Below are 19,903 nucleotides of genomic sequence, written 5' to 3'. Positions count from 1 at the left end.
ACAATTCCACTTCCTCTTTCCTGTCTCACTCGCCGCCATGAAGTACGTATTCCCTGCTTTATCCAGGCCCATCTAGCATAAAATCTAGCAAATATGTCCATTTTTAGACTCGTGTGATAAATTAGAAGTGTATTGCTTGAGTAATTGGTTATTATTTCTGGTTTGCAGGGTTGAGTTGTGCAGTTTCAGTGGGTATAAAATTTATCCCGGCCACGGCCGGCGATATGCCCGAATCGACGGAAAGGTAAAGGCGGTTTGACTAAATGTCTTCTCAGCACAGCTTATTTAATCTTTCACTTAAGAGTAGTATGTCCATAGAGAATTTAAACTGTTCGTTTGTTGTAGTGTTATGAACTATTTTAAACAAATACTCGGTATTATTATTGTGTTAGCTAAGTTAGCTTAGCAGCGGCCTGTTGGGTATTAAAAGCCTCCAGCTGCACCAACGGCTTTTGCTTTAGTACTCTTTACACACTCGTTTTTAAGTCTGTTATTTGCTTGTTTTCTGTACAGAAAGATTGTTTTTGCCTTTAAATGTCCGTCTACGTTACTTCCTCAGTAGACTAGCCAGGTAGCCGAGTAGATTTATGAAATCCTGTACACAGTGTTGGTTCTCTGCTTGTAAAACTGCTCCATTAACAGTAATGTCTGAGGTGTAACACTGCCCTTCATTTTCCTCTCTCCTTCATCAGGTGTTCCAGTTTCTGAATGCCAAGTGTGAGTCTGCGTTCCTGACCAAGAGGAACCCCAGACAGATCAACTGGACTGTACTGTACAGACGCAAACACAAGAAGGGCCAGTCTGTAAGTCCTGATCACACTCGCTTCTAGCAGGTTCATGCGAGGTTCACTCGGCATCACAGACTTGCTTATAGACCACCTTGTGTTGATGTACATGATGTTCCTTCTGCTGCTAAGCAGTCAAGGGTGTGTTGTCTCACTTAGTGAACAGTGGACTAGTTCAACAAAACAGACTTCATGTAAAAACCATAATGAACTTTCTTTTAGTCTGAGATGAGGAAGGGTTCCCTTCTGAGTCTGGTTCCTCTCAAGGTTTCTTCATCATATCATCTTAGGGAGTTTTTCCTCACCACCAGTTTGCTCATTAGGGATAAATTCACACACTTAAAATCTGTATCCTGTTTTTATGTTTCTGTAAAGCTGCTTTGAGACAGTGACCGTTGTTAAAAGCGCTGTACAGATCAAATTTGTTTTATTTGGTCAGTAGTGATGGGAAGTTTAGGATCATTTTACTGACTCTGGTCTTTTGAATCTCGTTCAGCAAAATGAACAAATCTCTTTTTGAGTCGTTTTGATCGTTTCACCAGAATATAATTAAAATGTTGCATGTTAAATTCAACACATCTAGTTCTTATGCAAAGGATCACATTTGCAATCAAAAATAAGTAAACTATAGGCTAATGCAGCCAAGGCAGAATTATGAGAAACTGAAATGATTAATTGCTTATCATTAGGTCTTCAGGCTATGCAGTCTGATAGTTCACCTCCCGATCCGAGTCGTTCTTTCTTTTGTAACGTCAAATTAAAATCAGTATGATCACTGCTACAACACCCATCTCCATACTGGGAGGGTGTTTGATCTCATGGGAAAGTGCAACCCCAGGGACAGAAAAATCAAATTAAGCTCCCCTAGATGAATGTTTGTTAATTCAAGCCTAGTTTTGCTTTCTGCACAAAACTGGTTTGTGCTAATTGACGTAAGCCGAACTTGGTAATTTTCCTATAATCTCTTGTTATAGAGTCTTCATCGTATAAGCTGACATGGAAAACAGTTGTCGTGTAGTCCATTATAGAATTTGGCCAAGATTTTGTTGATCTTGTACAGTGGTCTAAAACCAGCTTCAATGTTGCAGATACACTTCATGTCTTCAGATTTGGCAAATGGAAAAATTCTAGGCAAAGGCAACTTGACACAAATATCCCTATACTTAAGATTTCATTGTTGGATGTGTAGAACAATAGTCCTGCACTGCTGGGGTAACATTCATTTTAAACTCTGCAGATGTGGCAATATCGTATGGCGATATCAACTATATGGAAGCAGTTTTAAGATGAAGCATGGCCAGTGTGTAGACATTCTGCTTTCTTATAGGTGATTGAGTAGTTACTAACTTCTACTGATGACTCCTTGTGTTTTGCTCTAACAGGAAGAGGTGACAAAAAAACGCACACGTCGTGCTGTGAAGTTCCAGAGGGCTATTACTGGTGCCTCTCTTGCTGAGATCTTGGCCAAGAGGAACCAGAAGCCCGAGGTGCGCAAGGCCCAGAGAGAGCAGGCCATCAGGTCAGTGCTTAATACCTTGATTGTCTACATGAAGACCTGAGAGCAAACTATGTTCATGTTGCTGACAAATTGGAAACACAACTTTTTGTTCTTAAAACAATTTAGTGTGTATAATCCTCTGAATGCTCACGCTAGATGATTTGGACAGACCGTGAGGCCACACACCTGTCGATTGTAGTAACGATTTCAGACACAAGATCTCTCAAACTCGCGTTTTTTCAAACGTGACCTCCGGAAACATCGCTCACAGTTCCCTTTGTTTATTAGCTGCATAACAACTGCCTCATTCACACAGCAGAAAGTTATTTAACACAATATCTCTCTCTCCAGAACAAGAGAGCGCAGTGTCCTAGGCCCAACACACGATTAAAAAATAATCATCGGTTGTCTCTGTAGTGGAAAAACGCTCCATTTTTGTGGCATGTTTGTGGCTGCCATGTGTAAATGCTATAAAAGCATGCAACACCCGGTTGGTGATGCTTGCTCGCTCTCATTGGCTATTGCGGGTATCCCGCTTCCGGCAGCCCGATCAAGAGTTGTAAATATCAAGTGTTTTTTTTTATAATTATGATTTTGGCTCAGGGAGACCCCGACTCGATCCAGAGCAGTAAAATAATAGTAATGACTCCACACAATTGAGGTGGGGGGTTTTTTTTGTGTGTGTTTTTTTTTTTTTTTTTTTTTGGACAGTCAGTAGCGACAAGCCTCAAATTGGGCCACGCACCCTGATAGTTGGGTAGGGTGCAGATTGTGCTTAGTGTGTGGCCATTTTTGTAGAGTTTCCACTCTGTGAATAACTGACAGGAGTTATACTGAACTTTATAGCTCTGTCTACAGTGTTGTCTGCTTTTCCTTAATTTTGCCTAACTAGATTATAATATTTACCATACGGAGGAAAATTGGAAGATGGTGGCTTTCATTTTTCTAGAGAGGTGTTGTAGACTTTTAATACCGTAGGAAAAGGATGAACTGTGTTTTTGCACCTTGATATTACAAGCAAAGTGAAGCTGAATATTTCATTGCTTGATATATTTTAATTGTTGTAGTTATGTACCTGAACTAATAAAATGGACCGTCAACTGGACCTGAACTTTGTATTACTGCTGAAGGCATCAGTCCATGTTATAATTCGATTGTGTGGGTCATTTGGATGAATTTGTGTCCCCGTGCTGCATTGAATGTTCTGCCAATATATCTTAGTTACTTGTTCACATACTCCTAACAAGTTCACACACAGAGCTTAAGGAGACTACTTGTTCTTGGGTGTTGTCATGCTTAAACCTGAATCAAAAGGAGAAAGGGTTGTATTGCCAACTAGACCAAACACCAGTGTATAGATAAAATTGGTCTTGATTCTGTGATCCTCACACAGTGGTGTAGTGATCTGTCTTCGCTAGCTCTATATGTTCAGATCTTCATATCTTGTGTGATGCTCGAGTGTCTGTTCTTTTCACCAATTTGAAGCCCATGTACACTTTACAAATGAACAAGTGCAGATCTGCAAAAACCTCTTCTAAGCCAGTGTGTTCAGCTAATGTTAATCTTAGTGCCACATTGTTCTCCACGGTGATTTTATTACTTTCCCTACAGTTAGGAACAGTTAAAATAACCCTATTTAATCACTAAATATGTATTAATTGAGCGTTCTGTATTCTGTATACACTTTGTACTGTGTACACTTCACCTTTTCCTGCTAAGAAAGTAAAATATTATACTTGCTGGTCATGTATTAAATATAACTTGGCATTATATATTCCTTTTTCTTTCAAAACCATTTGAGACCAAACTTGAATTACCCTCAAATCTCTGTGGAATGAGAGTCCATATATGATGTGAAAATTGCAGGTGGGAAGTGCTACTCTACTGCCATGGAGTTGGTTAAAACCTTTGACCTTGTCTAAGTACTTGTATAACATCAGGTGTAAAATATTTCAGGCAACACTTTCCCAGCTGCACAAAGACTTCGGGCTGCTCCTGTAATATCCACCGAGAGGCTGAAAATGGCAATATAATTCACTTGCTATTAGGATCACCTGAGAGATGTTGGCATCACATTCTCAAGCCCTGTTTGTGTGAAATGCTGAAGGAATGTGTTAAGTAGTGTTCAGAGTGGTTTGTTTTAAAAAGTCATTCTGCATTAATAATGGATGAGGGTCTTGTTTTTCTCCAGTCGGGTAGAGGTCTGTTTCGGTTAATTTCTTGACACCTTCTGTCTGGTAGTTCATGCAATGTGTATGGTCTTTTGTATAAATTGATCACTTCAGCCTTATTCTGGACAACATTTGGACTGTAATTACCCAGTTGTAGTGATCATGGATCACTGTTTATAATCTGTGGACTTCACTGTCATACCAGACTTGAAGTTATCGGTTTATTTTATGAATCTTTTATCTTTATTCTTTAGGGCTGCCAAGGAGGCCAAGAAGGCAAAACAGGCAACCAAGAAAGTTTCCACCCAGAGCACCAAGGTAAGGGGAAAACTTGCTGTATTTTATTTCACTGGGAAGTATGATGGAAACTTAACTGTTTGAAATTCTCAGTTTGGTCAGGTGATTATGTTGCGCAAGCACAGAAGTATCTTTTTTTTTTATTTATTATTAATACTAAGGATGATTTGTTAATAAAGTGATGGCAAGTACGGATATTTTTTTTTTTTTTTTTTTTGCCCCTTGAGGCGTTACAGTACGGCTCTGTGTCGTTCCTGTGTCATAAGGTGGCATAGAACAAAGGGCTATGTTTACGCCTAGTACTCGCCTCTGGCAATGGGTTCTCAGTGTCTTTATAGCCCTACAAATCTTAAATGTGTAGTAGCTGGTTAATTCCTCTTAGAATGCTTGTATAACATTATAGAATGTTTGTTTTTTGTTTTGTGTTTTTGGCAGGGGTAAAACTTTAACAGGGTAGTCATGTTTCTTTTCATTTCCCACAGGCCCCTGCCAAGGCTGCACCCAAACAGAAGATTGCTAAGCCCATGAAAGTGAGCGCTCCTCGTGTTGGTGGCAAACGTTAAATTTCTCTGGTGTTTTGTGTATTAATAAAATGATCACAATACCAACTTTTAGCCTCTGTTGTCTCTTTCCCCTGTCATGTTCATGGTTTAATATTAATGGTTTGTAAAGACAAGGACATACTATTAGGTGTTTGGTCATGAAGCTGGAGGTAAAAGAACCCACTGAAATGGTGAAATGATGGGAGACTGGAAATGCAAAAGTATGTTGGAATTTTGCTCTTTAAATCTTTGTTTCCTGATAACCAACACTAGTGTGTAGCATCCACCTGGATGATGTCTGCAGCTATCATGTGCCAGAACCCACCAGACCACCACACATCAGCTATTAGTGGGGAGGAGAGAGTGATGTAGCCAATTCAGAGATGGGATTATTAGGGGGGCCATGATGAGGGCCAATGGGGGAATTTCTCAGGGGTATACCCCTACTCTTTTCTGATAACTGTCCTGTTGCTTAAGGATCACACAGTCAAGTTTAATATTTTATCCAAAAGTGACTGCTGTTTTTACAGTATAGTGTCCTTGCCAGTATACTGGGGCATTAGGCCCCACACAGACTACAGTGTGAGCGCCCCCTGCTGGTATCGCTAATACCACTTCCAGCAGCAACCTTTAGTTTTCCCCATGATGTCTCATCCCATTACTAGCCAGGCTCGACCCTACTTAGCTTCAGTGGGAAACCAGGTGAGAACTGCAGGGAGATGGCTATTGCATATTGTCTACAGCTGGAGTATATGAAACAAACTATTCTTTCTAGATTTTTCTTCTTCAAAAAACTGAATTGTTAATATCTTGTCACTTTTTCAACAATGTTTTAATTAAAATCAGTGTTTGCTACACATTAAATTTGAATGCAGTTTTTTAAAATTTTTTATTTTACATTAAAATCTGCATTTTTATCTTAAATTCTCAGAATATTTGATATTTGGATTTTAATTAGACAGCCAGTTTGTGTATTTTTGATTATCCCTGCTTTTTCTGATTGCCTGACCTGTATGCATGCATGTTCTGTTTAATGATTTTGGGTCATGATTTGGATTTATCCATTTGCCTCAAATAAAATACTCAAACTGGATTTTCATCCATTTCTACTCTCTGATCATGACATAGTGACATCCGTTCTTATGTAAACAAATATGCATGTTAGACACCAAGGGCAATATTGATGTCAAAGAAATTATCATGGTCATGTCTATATTTTATACAATAAGTCAATAAAGTAATTATTGTGACTGTCCTATCTGTAATTAAGACAAACTATCCAGCAAGTATATGAATAACCATCTTGCATATACTCACTCAGCAGTAGGAACACCTGTAAAGCTATTCATTCTTGCACTGATTGCTGGTGCCAGATGGGCTGGTTTGAGTATTTCTACTGTCCCTTCTGAAGGTATTGGAACTAGTTTTTCTATACACTGAAGACATTTAGGTTTGAGATCAAAAGATGAACGAGACGATAGATCAGAATTTCAGCATTCATTTCCTGATATTTACATCAATATGTGTTGAACAACTTAAAACATGGCACCTTTGATGGCAGACCATCCAATTTTTAGGTGAACAGAAATATAGGAACAGATTGTCGAAGTAAATAACACTGAATATTTGGTTGCATATCCCTTGCTTGCAATAACTGTATCCAGCCTGTGACTTACTGACATCACCAGACTGTTGGTTTTTTCTTTTATGATGCTTTACCAGGCTTTTACCGCAGCCTCTTTCAGTGGTTTGTTTTTGAGGTTTCTCCCTTTAGACTCATTCCTTAATTTAGGAAATTAGGCTGAAATTCTAATCTATTGTCTCATATTCATCTTTTGATCTCAAACCTGAATGTCTTCAGTCTATAATGAAAACAATAGAATTGGCCTTGCTGTTTCAATACTTTCATATAACTGCTGATCTGAGATCTCTAGACTATAATGCAGAATGGTGCAATAAAGAAAAATTTCAGGTTTCACTTTTGTTAGCCAAGGACAGAACGCTGAGGCTGCAGTGGGCACAGGCTTGCCAAAACTGGACAGTTGAAGACTGGAAAAACATTGCCTGGTCTGATGAATCTCAGTTTCTGCTGAGGCACACAGATTGTATGGTCAGAATTTGGCACCAACAGCATCAATTCCTGTTACCCAATACTCAACCCACCTTGTGTCAACAGATCAGGCTGGTGGACGTAGTGTAATGGTGTGTGTTTACTTTAATCTGGTTATTTAGGTGGTCATCCACCTAGGCTAAATGTGAAAGTATCAACTACAAACGCCACATTGTCTTGTGTAGGTTATCAAACATGTCATGCTTCCTGAAGTCTGATGCAAATGCTCATATTTCTAATAAGCCTGACATGAACAAGATAAAACATGGTTTATTGTCCAAAAAACAGATTGCATACATTATGAACTGCTAAATTATAATGCTCTTCTGTGAAATATAAAAGCTGTTTGAGTAGATCAGTGATGTCAGTGGTCAAATGTAATTAGCTGATAGATTGATTCAGGTGTTAAACTAGAAAGGATGTAAAACCCTGCTATATAGTTTTACAAAGTAACCCGTTGCTTTAAACAAAGTTGCTGAGTTTGTCTTGAGCAAGGGTAAGACGGTCCGTGCGGTTCTGCATGTCAATGCGGCGTCTGCTGACATCCGACTCTTCACGCAAGGCATCGGCCACGTTGGCACCGTCCATTAATCCCAGCATCTCACTGCACAGCAGCTGAGCAGATTCCTTCAGCATGAAGTATCGGATCAGCATGGGCACCTGGTCAGCCAAGCGCTGCACCACGATCTGTCAGGAGAGGGAAAAATCTCTATAACTCAAAATTTCCAGGTTATAACTTAAATGTTTAATGGATGTGTATTTTTCTCATCTCTTGTAAAACATTAAACATTTTGTAGATTAGTGTTGGCCACAATGATGCATAGCATCAAATTCCAGAGGCAAAAGTCTACATTAGGAGATAGAAAGCAATGTAGTTCAAAATAATATTAATACAGTAAGTATTTATGAGAACTAATTTTTAATAATTAAAACTATCTTAAGAACAGAATGTTTTCAGGCAATATATTTGATCTGAGTATTATACATGCTCTACTGTTTAAATATATCTATAATAATAATTATGAATGAAGCCAAATGTACTTTTGGATTTGTGCATATAGATCATTAACCGCTCAACTGCTAAAATATACCTCGTAATACGCCTGCAGCATAACAGGATATTTGTTTCTGTTGTCAAACCCAGCAAAGTTGTCTTCTGAAGCATTTTGTCCCTCAGCAGAGTGAGTCGCATTCAAGGTCTTGAAGTAGATGCCATCTTGAGTATAGACCAGTTGCTCCATCTCAAACTGCTCCATGATCCTCTGCTCCACCTTGGCTTCCTGCTTTGACTGAATGTTGTCGATCTTGTTCTGGGATATTAATTGTAAGTACAGTCAGGTCCATAAATATTTGGACAGTGATACAATTTCATAATTTTTCATATTTTTCAAATGGAAATGGGTCACTGGTGTTTATTGATCTGACTGCTGATAGACGTAGGAGGATGAATTCTGAAGTGTTTAGAGCTATACCTTCTACTCAGATTCAGTCAAATGCTGCAAAACTGATAGGACGGCGCTTCACAGTACAGATGCATAATGACCTCAAAACGTACCACGATAGCAACCCAAGATCTTCTTAAGGCAAAGAAAATAAATGTTCTTAAATGTTCAATGACATCAACTCAACTGAGCATGCTTTTCATTTACTAAAGACAAAACTGAAGGAAGAAAGACCGATAAACAAGCAGCAACTGAAGGCAGCTGCAGTAAAGACCTGACAAAGCATCTCAAGGGAGGAAACTCCCTTTGGTGATGTCCACTGGTTCCAGACTTCAGGCAGTCATTGACTGCAAAGGGTTTGCTTCCAAGTATTAAGCATAATCCTAATATTTTTAATTGTTAGTTTGTACAATTACTTGTGAGCCTGTGAAAATGGAGGGACTGCAAAACTGGCTGTAATTCCTAAACAGTTAAAGCAATTAAAGCTGAAAGTCTACACTTCAGTCACACCTTGATTACTTCATTTCAAATCCACTGTTTGTAATTACAAACATTGTCACTGTCCAAATACTTATGGACCGGACTGTATGTGATTACAGAGCTTCACTATGATTGGACTGAACTGTTTCAGAAATATTTCACACTTTCAGGATACAAATGCTTTATAACTTAAAAATTATATTTACCGTAGCAACACACTGGAGGAAAGGGTAGTTGAGGAAGCAGGTTTTGGATACATCTGAAAACTCTTTCTGAATGGTGTCTGAAACACACAAGATTATTACAATATATAACTACATTCACCAATGCTTTGTTTTCTTGTGGTCTTTAAAAGGCATTATACAACATGTGGCATTTGTTCCTTATTCACTTCAAGAGATAAAAAAAGAGAGGCTGGTGAGACAAATTGCTATGATATAATAGTAATAAAACACTTTTGGTTGTGCTGTTATTGATAGACTTAACCTCAGTGGTGGTAACAGTAGCTCTGCTTTGCATCATGCCACATCTCACCATCCCAATGTTGGTTATTCTCCTATAATAACACTTCCCAGTGTTTTATTCCTTATGCACCATTGTGGTAAATTTCTATAAATAGGAACTGTCTGATCTGATGTCATCTTGCCACACATTTTTAGAGCTGATCAGAAGTACAATACATATATAATTATTGAATCTTTTTGTACGTATCATAGATGTCTATATATGTCCTATGTGTGATGGTACACATAATATTGTAAATATTATTTGGTCTAAATGAGATATTCCTATTCCCAAACTTGTCCTTGAAAGCTCTTGCTCCAGTATACTGTACATTAGTCAAGTGCGAATTGCCTGGTTCATTTAAACTGGAATCTGAGACCTTATAAACTTAGAAGAAAAGGATTGCATTCATCAGTGGTGTCAAAAATAATGGGCTGTGAGCCATTACTGGGCTGATGAAGGTTGTAATCCAGCAAACCAAATGAACATAAAATCTAAACTGATGGAAAGTTAATGAATGAAAGTCGTGAAGGTTAAGTGGTGGAAACCTACCTCTGATGACCCTGAGTGTCTCAATAGCTGGTCCTGTTAGCTGGATCACAAGCTTCTGCACCACCATCTCAAACACCTTGTAGTTACTGAAACCAGGCAGTTCATGTCCTCTGTGCTTCAGGTCATATTCACTCACCACTTCCTGGACTGTTTTGTGGACTGCATTGGGTTTAAAATTTGACCAAAAATCAACTTCCCCATCAGTTCCCATCAATAGGCATCATTTAAGTAGAGTTTCCACAAGGTTATTTTAGCTGCTCTAGACCAATACTAGCCAAAGTCTATTAGAAGTACTTGCTCCTCAATGCCATAGTTTGTGCTTTTTTAGAAAATATATTTTGACACTTGAAAATTACTAAAATGATTTGGCATGGCTTCTGCATATGAGGACTGTGTACTCACATGATGCCTTTGTGTTGTCAAGATGATCTTTCCACTTTTTGAATTCAGACCGAAGCATTACAAACAAGTTGTCATTGCTGACCACTTCCCCAGATGCCAAGCGGTTGATCTTATCATTAAATTTTGTCAAGGTCTGAAAGAACAAGCAACCATGAACAAGATATAGCCAGGCTAATATAAGGCTCTGGATTAAAAAAAAAAATTACACACATCAATAAAAAAGATCTTCCTCTTCTGTGGGTCCAGTGGTGGACCAGCTTCACACTGACTTAGCTCTTTTCTCAAGCTCCACAGCTGCTTCTTGATCTCCTCTGAGATCAGAGGTAACGATTTCTAAAAAAAAAAAAAAAAAAAACAACAAAAAAAAACATAAACAAACAGCAAAATTAGATCAGAAAAACTACAATTGCTGAGCTAATAGTTTCTCACACAGCCTTTGACAAGTATGCCCATTGCAGTCATCATGTAACCTTCGTGTTTCCAGGTCTGCATTTTTCCACAAAATTCTTTTTTAGCTCAGACTGTAGAGTCATGTAATGTCATGTGTTCATGTCTATCAGATGATTACACAGAGTGAAACATCTCCTGCAGTTGAGCTTCATTTGGGCTTATATTTTTCAGTCAGTTTCACTGACATATCCATAACATTTCAGCAGTGATTTTAGATGGCGCATGTGAACAGTCACAGGTGTAAGGAACATGAATAAGGTAAATTAGTTACTCTGTTATTCTAGCTATAGATGTTATATTTTAACCCTACCATCTAATATAATGACCAGCTGTCAGTGGGGATTGCTTTTGTGTCATCTAGTAGCCCTCTGTAGTACTCAATCATTCATGACTGCCTTTACTGATTTTCTGCATATATTGGCAAACTGTTCTACCTTACATTAAAACACAATAATAAGGAACAGTGTAAAAAAAGTGTAAAAAGAGCTGTAACATACTTTGATGTGATCAACCAGGTCTTGAGTCAGTTTGCTTGCAAGACACTGAATAGTTGCTTTCTCCTCGTACAACAGGCAACTCGAAATAAAAAAATTACCGTAAATTCCCAGTTATTATAAGTGGGTCAAATGTCAAAAAATTAACAAGTTCTTCATACTTGAAGAATTCATGACGTCTGAAGAATTCCTTCTCTACTCGAGTGGCCTCAGACAGAGAGATTTTATCATCAATTTGCTTTTGGCCACGGCACTTAACGATGACATATCCTTTGCTTAAGGGAATGACCTGATTTCGGACTATAGCCAAGATGTTTTTCTCTGTTCCTCTGTCTACAAGGTCTGGCTTTGTGAGAATAGCTGTTAGAATGAAAAAAAGGTATAACAACAACAACAACAACAACAACAACAATAATAATAATAATAATAATAATAATATAGCTGCAATTTGGACCATTCTCGCTTGTTTTAAAGAGTTATGCTAAATCTAATGGATTTATGTCAACTCGTTGTTTAGATATGGCCTCACTTCCTGTCTGGTGACTTTGCAATCAAATTTGTTACAGACTAAGCATGCTGAATATCAAAAATCCATATTTTTTAGAATGCAATGGTTAAAATTTCACAAGGATTAGACAAAGTTTCTAGGTGAAGAAGCAAAAAAAAACCCAAAACAACAGTTTTTCTTAACATTCAAAATGGTCGACTTCCTGATTTGTAAACCAAAACTCAAGAACACTCAAGTTACATCATGAAGACTTTTACTACTTTTGCTAATTTATGAAGTATAGTGCCCCTAGAGGTCGCAATAGAGTGGAAATTACCATCATGGTATCTGTTGAACTAACCATGACCCGAATGATTAGAGGAAAGTGCACTCACATTACTACAATGCTGCTTGGCAGAATGATATATTGTAAACATTTTTGCTATGGCTGAGATTCTCTATCCTCTATAAGTGTGCCAAATTTTAGTGCACAAAGCATTCTATGGGCCCACATAGAAGTATAATAATTATAGCTACATTATTATTATTATTATTATTATTATTATTATTATCATCAACAACAACAACAACACCAATAATAATAATAATAATAATAATAATAATAATAATAATAATAATAAGCATAATAATGTTGCTGTTTTTGTTAAGTAGCTTGGTTGAAACTTTACCCAATGTCCTTTTTCCTTCAGGATCCACTTCCTGTGCCATTTTCAGAGCTTCTGTTGTTGCTATGTCAACATTACATGGAACCACTACCAAATTTATAGTTTGGTCCTTCTCTATATATTTCCGTATGAGATTTTTGATCTAGACAAAAAATAAACAAGCAAAGTTACATTCAATATCCTTAATATGGTTAGAAAAAAGGGTCAAATCACAGTTTACACTAACCTGATGTCCGATGTCCTCCGGTTGACCTTTCACAGGAACTCGGGTAATCCCAGGGAGATCGATCAGTGTGAGGTCACACACATCAGGAGCCATGATCTCCAGAGTGATGAGTTCATCACAAATCCCAACACCTTCTCCAGCCAGCTCATTCTGGGCTGTTAGAGAGATGTAAATAGTATTAAAAGAATTATACATGTAGTTCAAATGATTTATGATCATGAGCTTCATAGAAAGTGATAGGTTAACCTCCTATTATGTTATAGGTCAATTGGACCCATTGACACATTTAAGATGTCTGAAATACTGGTTAATCTCTATATTTCTCTGAAATTTTTTGACGTTCCTCATTTAGGGTCATGAACTTATATGCAAATATTTCTTCTTATGTCTTGTCTCGGACAAGCCATAGTAAAGGTTTAATGTTTTAAGCTGTTCTTTGCTGTTTTTGTGTATATCTGTGGAAGTCATTTTGACCCATAACATAATGGATGTAACTTTTTTTTCCCAACATAATAGGAGGGTTAAAAACTGATGGCTAATAGATTTTTTTTAATTCAATGTAGAAATCTTTCTTAAAGCACACCACTAGATAGAAATTCTAAAGCAGATCCTGACAGCAAGGTTCCTCTTTCAGAACCATAAGAAAGGAATCTTAGCTGTTTGTCTTCAGCTCTTTATTTTATTATTCCCAGTAATTTTACCAACCTGCTCCAACGTAGCCCTCAACCAGTGATGGGTCATCAAACTCAATGAATTGTTTGTTGTAAGATATTACGGCTTGCCATTGAACACCACATTTAATCTTCCTCAGCTTTAACTCCAGTGGACATCTTGTCACAATACCTAAAGTTGAAAAAGCACATTATACATCAGCTTTTGTTTCCTACTTCTCCTAATGTCAAACAGACAAATTTCACCCAAAGTGCTTGTGTGTAAAAAAAGAAGTGAGAATGTTGTGGCTTGATTTTTTTAAAACTGTCAAATCCTAGAAAAATGTAACAAATCAAATGTGATAACAAATCAAAAGTAGTAATATATGTAATGTAATATATTTATTACTCTGTAAGAGAAACGAGAAACAACCCACCACTTCCTCTGGGCAATGGCACTCCAGATAATGCTTCCAACACAGAGCTTTTTCCAGAACTCTGATCTCCAATTACAGCTATAGTTGGCAAAGCCAAATCTTCTTCAATTCCAATCAGTCTCAAATAGTCAATCAGATCAACATAAGGACGGACCCTCTCCTCTAAATGGCTATGGAAAACCCCTTCCATTGGTTTACTGTGGATAAGTAAAAGGCATCAAGTTTTATAAACAGTGTGACAATCACACAAGTTGATGACTGCTTGATCACATTAAATTCACACTGACCTCTTTTCCCCAGTATAAGCAATGTCTTCATAGCTTCCTTGTTCACTCTCCATCATCTAGGAAACAAATTCCATATGTATAGATATTGTAACTTTCCTTTAATGCTTTTTACAAGTAGAAATAATAACTTTTAGTACTTTCACAACATAGAAATGAAGGTATTTTACTTACCTAGCTGTGTACAGCAACTTGATTTTGCAAAGGCTCTATATATGTAAACACACCCAGAAGTCATAAGCCATACCTCTAATGTGGATGTGGATGGAGAATTGTAATAAAAAACGCCCACATTTGTGCAGTAAGTTAAGAAACCAAAAGTGAAACATCTGAACATCTGGATTTTCCAATATGTCCTGTTTGGACTTTCCAAGTTTTATTTAGGCCTCTCTATTGTGTGTCATTACTGTTATCACTGCAGTTGATGATTTTCCAGTAACAGAATGTCCCAAAGGATTTATTTCTTTTGTAACCACACTAACAAGCTAGTTCCTGTTATCGCATTATAACAGCTATAACATTATAAATAGTTGTTCCCACACCAGTCTCTCTTTTTTCTTTCTCTTGAAATGAACAAGATAATTATATTACAGAGAAACAACAACTCCCCCTGTCCTGAAGATTTCCCTGTTTTAGGAAACTTAAAGTTACTGTTTTCCATCTGACTGACTGACATAAAGTGCAAGAGACACAAAATATGCTAAATGAACGTCTCCTCAGAAAATTTCACCACATCAGCACATTTTTGCTCAGTGTCTGTCATACAAGTCCCAGTGTAAGTTGAGCTATAGACACAAATGCATATTAAAGTGCCTGCATTAATATAAACCTGTGATGTGTATTACAGGCAGCACTACTGTCAGCTGTTAGAGAAAATGAATCAACACCTTCTGACCAATCAGATTGGAGAATTTAGTATTGTGGTATAATTAATAATAAGTTTCAGCTTGTAAAATGTTGGAGTACAGCTCTTGGTGGTGAACTCAGAATTTTGTAACCTATAGTAGAAACAGGTTTTGAAACTGGTAGAAAGTGTATGAACATTCCATGAGCTCTACCATTTCCATGAAGCAGTGAATTGGTAAAGAATTGGTCTGTCAGCACCCACCAACCAGTTCTGAGTTAGGAAATGTATTTATAGGTTCAAGGTTGTAACACTACAAAATGGGGGAAAAGTACATTTACAAGGCATTGTGTGTATGTATGGATAAAATCTGACATTACCTCTAACAGACTTCAGAGTCTCTACAGCTGGTAGTCTGAGGTTGTTTATTAAGTGTAATCACTAAATGTTATCAGCTCTCTCCCATGGTGTGCCTCAGACTATTTCCACTATGCGGGCACATTATTCCTGACTTCAATTTGACCAAAGACAGAATATGACTAAGATTTTCCAACATGGAATTCGTGTTATGTGTTTGGCTCAGTTGGTAGAGATGTAAAATTGTGACAGTAATAATGTATTAATGAAAATATGAATCATAAGAATTCCTTGTATATCTTATTTTCTTATTTGATTAGAATTCCCAACCACGTTACAGTATTATAACAGTATTATGTCACTGACACTCATTCTTCTGCAACTGCTTTATTCTGGTCAGGGTTCAATCATGACTCATAAAAACTGGCTGTGGTTCAGTGAGTCTAGTGTTTTAAACATGAGCCATCATGTCTTCTCTGGCAAATTTTCGTTTGTTTTTGTTCTTTGCAGCCAATCACGTGCATTAATGAAAATTATTGACCTGAAAGCAGCTCAAGTTTTCACAGACATTCATTTTTTTTTTTTTTTTTACATTTCATTTACCCTTGCTTGTCTGATCTGGTACTGAGGTAACAACAGAATGTTAAAAGATGACTGAACAGAAAAGTAAGCTTTTATTCTCCACTTAAAACAGATGCCTCATTTCTTCAGCGTCCATGACATTAGTCAAAAGTGGTTATGTGACATGCCACCCTGAATCAAAACATAACCACTTTAAATCATTTATTAATATTAATAAAATGCATACCTACAGATTAATTAATATATTTTTCAAAATCCCATAGATTTAAACATACAATTTCAGAGGTTAATGCTGATCCTCTCCTGGGCCAGCCATAGTCGTTCATAGTTGTGCTGATGTGTCCTCTTTCGTCTTCACTGAGTAGTTTGTTATATCACAGGTCCATGACACAGGTCAATGGATTCATATGCTTCTTTATACATAACCAGCAGGATCAACATGGGAACGAACTCTGCCAAACACTGGTAGACAATCTGTTGGGAAAAGTTACAGAAGGAAAAGTTAGATTTATTGATAATAGAATTCATCCATTGTTAGGATGCAAGTGAAACTGAAACAAAAAGTAAATTAGCTAAATATAAAGTATGAGAAAACTAACAGTGACACAGTTTCCAGTCTTTTTCTTTATTTTAGATTACATAAAATTATCACGTCCTCTTTCGTCTTCACTGAGTAGTTTGTTATATCACAGGTCCATGACACAGGTCAATGGATTCATATGCTTCTTTATGCATAACCAGCAGGATCAACATGGGAACGAACTCTGCCAAACACTGGTAGACAATCTGTTGGGAAAAGTTACAGAAGGAAAAGTTAGATTTATTGATAATAGAATTCATCCATTGTTAGGATGCAAGTGAAACTGAAACAAAAAGTAAATTAGCTAAATATAAAGTATGAGAAAACTAACAGTGACACAGTTTCCAGTCTTTTTCTTTATTTTAGATTACATAAAATTATCACGTCCTCTTTCGTCTTCACTGAGTAGTTTGTTATATCACAGGTCCATGACACAGGTCAATGGATTCATATGCTTCTTTATGCATAACCAGCAGGATCAACATGGGAACGAACTCTGCCAAACACTGGTAGACAATCTGTTGGGAAAAGTTACAGAAGGAAAAGTTAGATTTATTGATAATAGAATTCATCCATTGTTAGGATGCAAGTGAAACTGAAACAAAAAGTAAATTAGCTAAATATAAAGTATGAGAAAACTAACAGTGACACAGTTTCCAGTCTTTTTCTTTATTTTAGATTACATAAAATTATCACGAACAAATAAGAATCAAGCTCCCTGGGATAGGCTCCAGGTTTCCCTGTGACCCTGAAAAGGATAAAGCGGTATAGAAGATGGATGGATGGAATAAGAATCAAATGGTGTCCCTAAGAAACACCATTAGCTTTTTTGCCACTTACCGTATAATAGATAATATTTCTTAGAGGTTAACTTACTGATGTTGAACACAGCACAATTGTTGGGACAGGTCACATTCTCTCCAGTATATAAATACACAGACTCGTACTCCTGCCTCGAAGTCAACCATCTTCTGGGTGAAAACGTATTTATTTAGTTTTATTTCAGGTATATAATTAAAATGTGATAGCTAATGTTTTATAGCGATAAACAAATCCAGATAATTTCACTTACTATTATCATACAGTACTGTGCAAATGTCTTAGGCACATGGAAAGAAATGCTGTACAGCAAAGATGTCTTCAAAAATAAAGAAATTAATTGTTTCTACATTTTAAAAAAATACTATAAAGTGCAGTAATAAACAGTAATAAATGAATCAAAGTCACTATTTAGTTTGATGACCCTTTGCGTTAAAAAATGAGTAGTCTCAGGTACACTTTGTGCAGTTTTATAAATAAATGAGCTGGTAGGTTTTATCGAGCATCTTACAGAACCAGTAACAGTTCTTCTGGAGATTTGGTTGTCGCACTTGCTTCTTATTTTTGCAGTAAAAACCAGCAGCCTTCATTGTGTGTTTTGTCTGAAAAGTGTCTCTTACAAAGTATGGTGCTTTCTTTACTGACATACTGACAGGACTTTCACACCAGTCCAGTTGCCTTATGGGACAGCACAGCGTCCATTATTTCCATACTGCAGAATCTTGGTGGAAGCAGTAGGTCATCTGGGTAGTTCTCGCCTACAGTTTTATGAATATTGAGAATTTGGATCTACTACTCCTTTGGCATACTGCTTTTCGACTATATAGTAGGGTGTTAAGGATATTCAGACACAGCCTGAGTTACCAATAGGAGGTTGATTGAACTCACCTCTCACAGATGTGCTGGACCTGGAATACCCCAAGTATGTAATAATGTTCGGGTTAATTGACCTAGAGTTCAGGGTTTACGTTGTGGTAAGTTAACCTTGCTTTCTGCAATACCCCCATATACATGTAGGCAGGGTAGGCAACTGTCCAGGGCCTCGGGCTTGGAGGCGGGGCCTCCATAACCATGACATCCCGACACGCTAGTCCACCATTCAAGATGGGCATCAAAATACTCGGCTGTTTGTTCATTGGATACAGATGAACTGTCACTCACCTGTTGTGAAACCAATTATTGTCACCGTTTCAAAGTGGGTCCCACCCTCTGAATGCATGAAGAGATAGGGTACGATGAACAAAATGCAAAACTTTAACTTGTCTGCAGATGACTGGCTTTAAGTCAGTGAATTATTAGGCCAAATTAGTATGTAGCACTAAACAAAGTTACACATCTCAGATCCCAGATTACAGTTACTGTATATACACCACACTCGTCTAACTGGCAGAAGAGGAGATGTCATTGTTATTTATAAATATTGTTATTTATAACAATACTCTTGCCATTACACAAAAATCTGGATATAAATTTAAATCTTTTGAAGTTCTTTATACTAACATAACATTTTGGAGATACTCTGACCCAATAGTCTAGTCATTCACAATCTGGCAGGCTTGGGGAGTAACAGAATACACGTAACTTCGTTACGTAATCCAGATACAAAAAACTGGAATCTGTTACAGTAATGTCAAAAAACAAAGCAATCAGATTTCAGGTATCAGGATGACAATTTTTTTCATTTCAAACCAAAGAAATTAAATGTTTTGAATTTGCATGTAATGTCTTTTTAATTGCTTTTAATCTTCTGTGAGGAGAAGCCTGTCACATAATTTGTTGTGTTGATGTAATAATATGAGATGCTGTGCATGAAAGTTTCATGTCGAAAAAAGAGTTAAAATTCATCCAGAGGGCCAAAATACACACAGGGAAAGTGAGGATCAGCTTTCTGCATCAAAAAGACAAGTCAAAATGAAAAATATCAGATTTTTTCATAACAATCCTCATCTCTGTCGAGCCCCAATGCTGATGGCACAACTGCTAATAAAAAAGCAGGCTCCAGTTGTGCCAGCATGAGAGAGATAGAAAATCAATGAACGCCCAAGTAAAAGTGCAGAAAGGCATTTTAAGACTTGGATTCAAGAGTTTGCGTGGCTCAGGTATGATCATCGCACACAGAAAATGTTTTGTGACTTTTGTTCCAAAGCGGGCAGAGAAATAGCAGGGAAAGCAGATTTCATTACCGGAAAGAACCATTTCAAAAGAGACTGTGAGAAAACAGGGC

At 37.2% G+C, this 19,903-nt stretch overlaps 2 protein-coding genes and 1 non-coding gene across 3 annotated transcripts; 2 read left to right on the top strand and 1 right to left on the bottom strand.

Annotated features, from left to right (window-relative positions):
• The first annotated feature begins 10 nt into the window (after positions 1-10).
• rpl24 (ribosomal protein L24) lies at positions 11-5,359 on the top strand. The gene is made up of 6 exons (XM_053615626.1): positions 11-42; positions 169-244; positions 693-803; positions 2,168-2,304; positions 4,709-4,772; positions 5,234-5,359. The coding sequence occupies exons 1-6, from the start codon at positions 38-40 to the stop codon at positions 5,312-5,314; spliced, it is 474 nt and encodes a 157-aa protein (XP_053471601.1). The 5' UTR covers positions 11-37; the 3' UTR covers positions 5,315-5,359.
• LOC128602552 (small nucleolar RNA SNORA17) lies at positions 4,966-5,098 on the top strand. The gene has a single exon (XR_008384858.1). It is a non-coding gene; the product is annotated as a small nucleolar RNA SNORA17 (small nucleolar RNA).
• Positions 5,360-7,657: 2,298 nt separating the features above from the next.
• LOC128601928 (interferon-induced GTP-binding protein Mx3) lies at positions 7,658-14,723 on the bottom strand. The gene is made up of 13 exons (XM_053615375.1): positions 14,501-14,723; positions 14,214-14,410; positions 13,832-13,969; positions 13,127-13,281; positions 12,904-13,042; positions 11,889-12,087; positions 11,731-11,809; positions 10,994-11,116; positions 10,784-10,916; positions 10,382-10,540; positions 9,532-9,608; positions 8,495-8,713; positions 7,658-8,090 (listed from the first exon to the last, which is right to left on the bottom strand). Exons 1-13 carry the CDS (start codon positions 14,554-14,556, stop codon positions 7,866-7,868), a joined length of 1,899 nt encoding a protein of 632 aa, XP_053471350.1. The 5' UTR covers positions 14,557-14,723; the 3' UTR covers positions 7,658-7,865.
• Between the last annotated feature and the right edge of the window lie 5,180 nt (positions 14,724-19,903).

This window comes from Ictalurus furcatus, chromosome 26 (assembly GCF_023375685.1).
Source record: "Ictalurus furcatus strain D&B chromosome 26, Billie_1.0, whole genome shotgun sequence".
In the NCBI taxonomy this organism is placed as follows: domain Eukaryota; kingdom Metazoa; phylum Chordata; class Actinopteri; order Siluriformes; family Ictaluridae; genus Ictalurus; species Ictalurus furcatus.
This window is presented reverse-complemented; position numbering and strand designations above follow the sequence as displayed.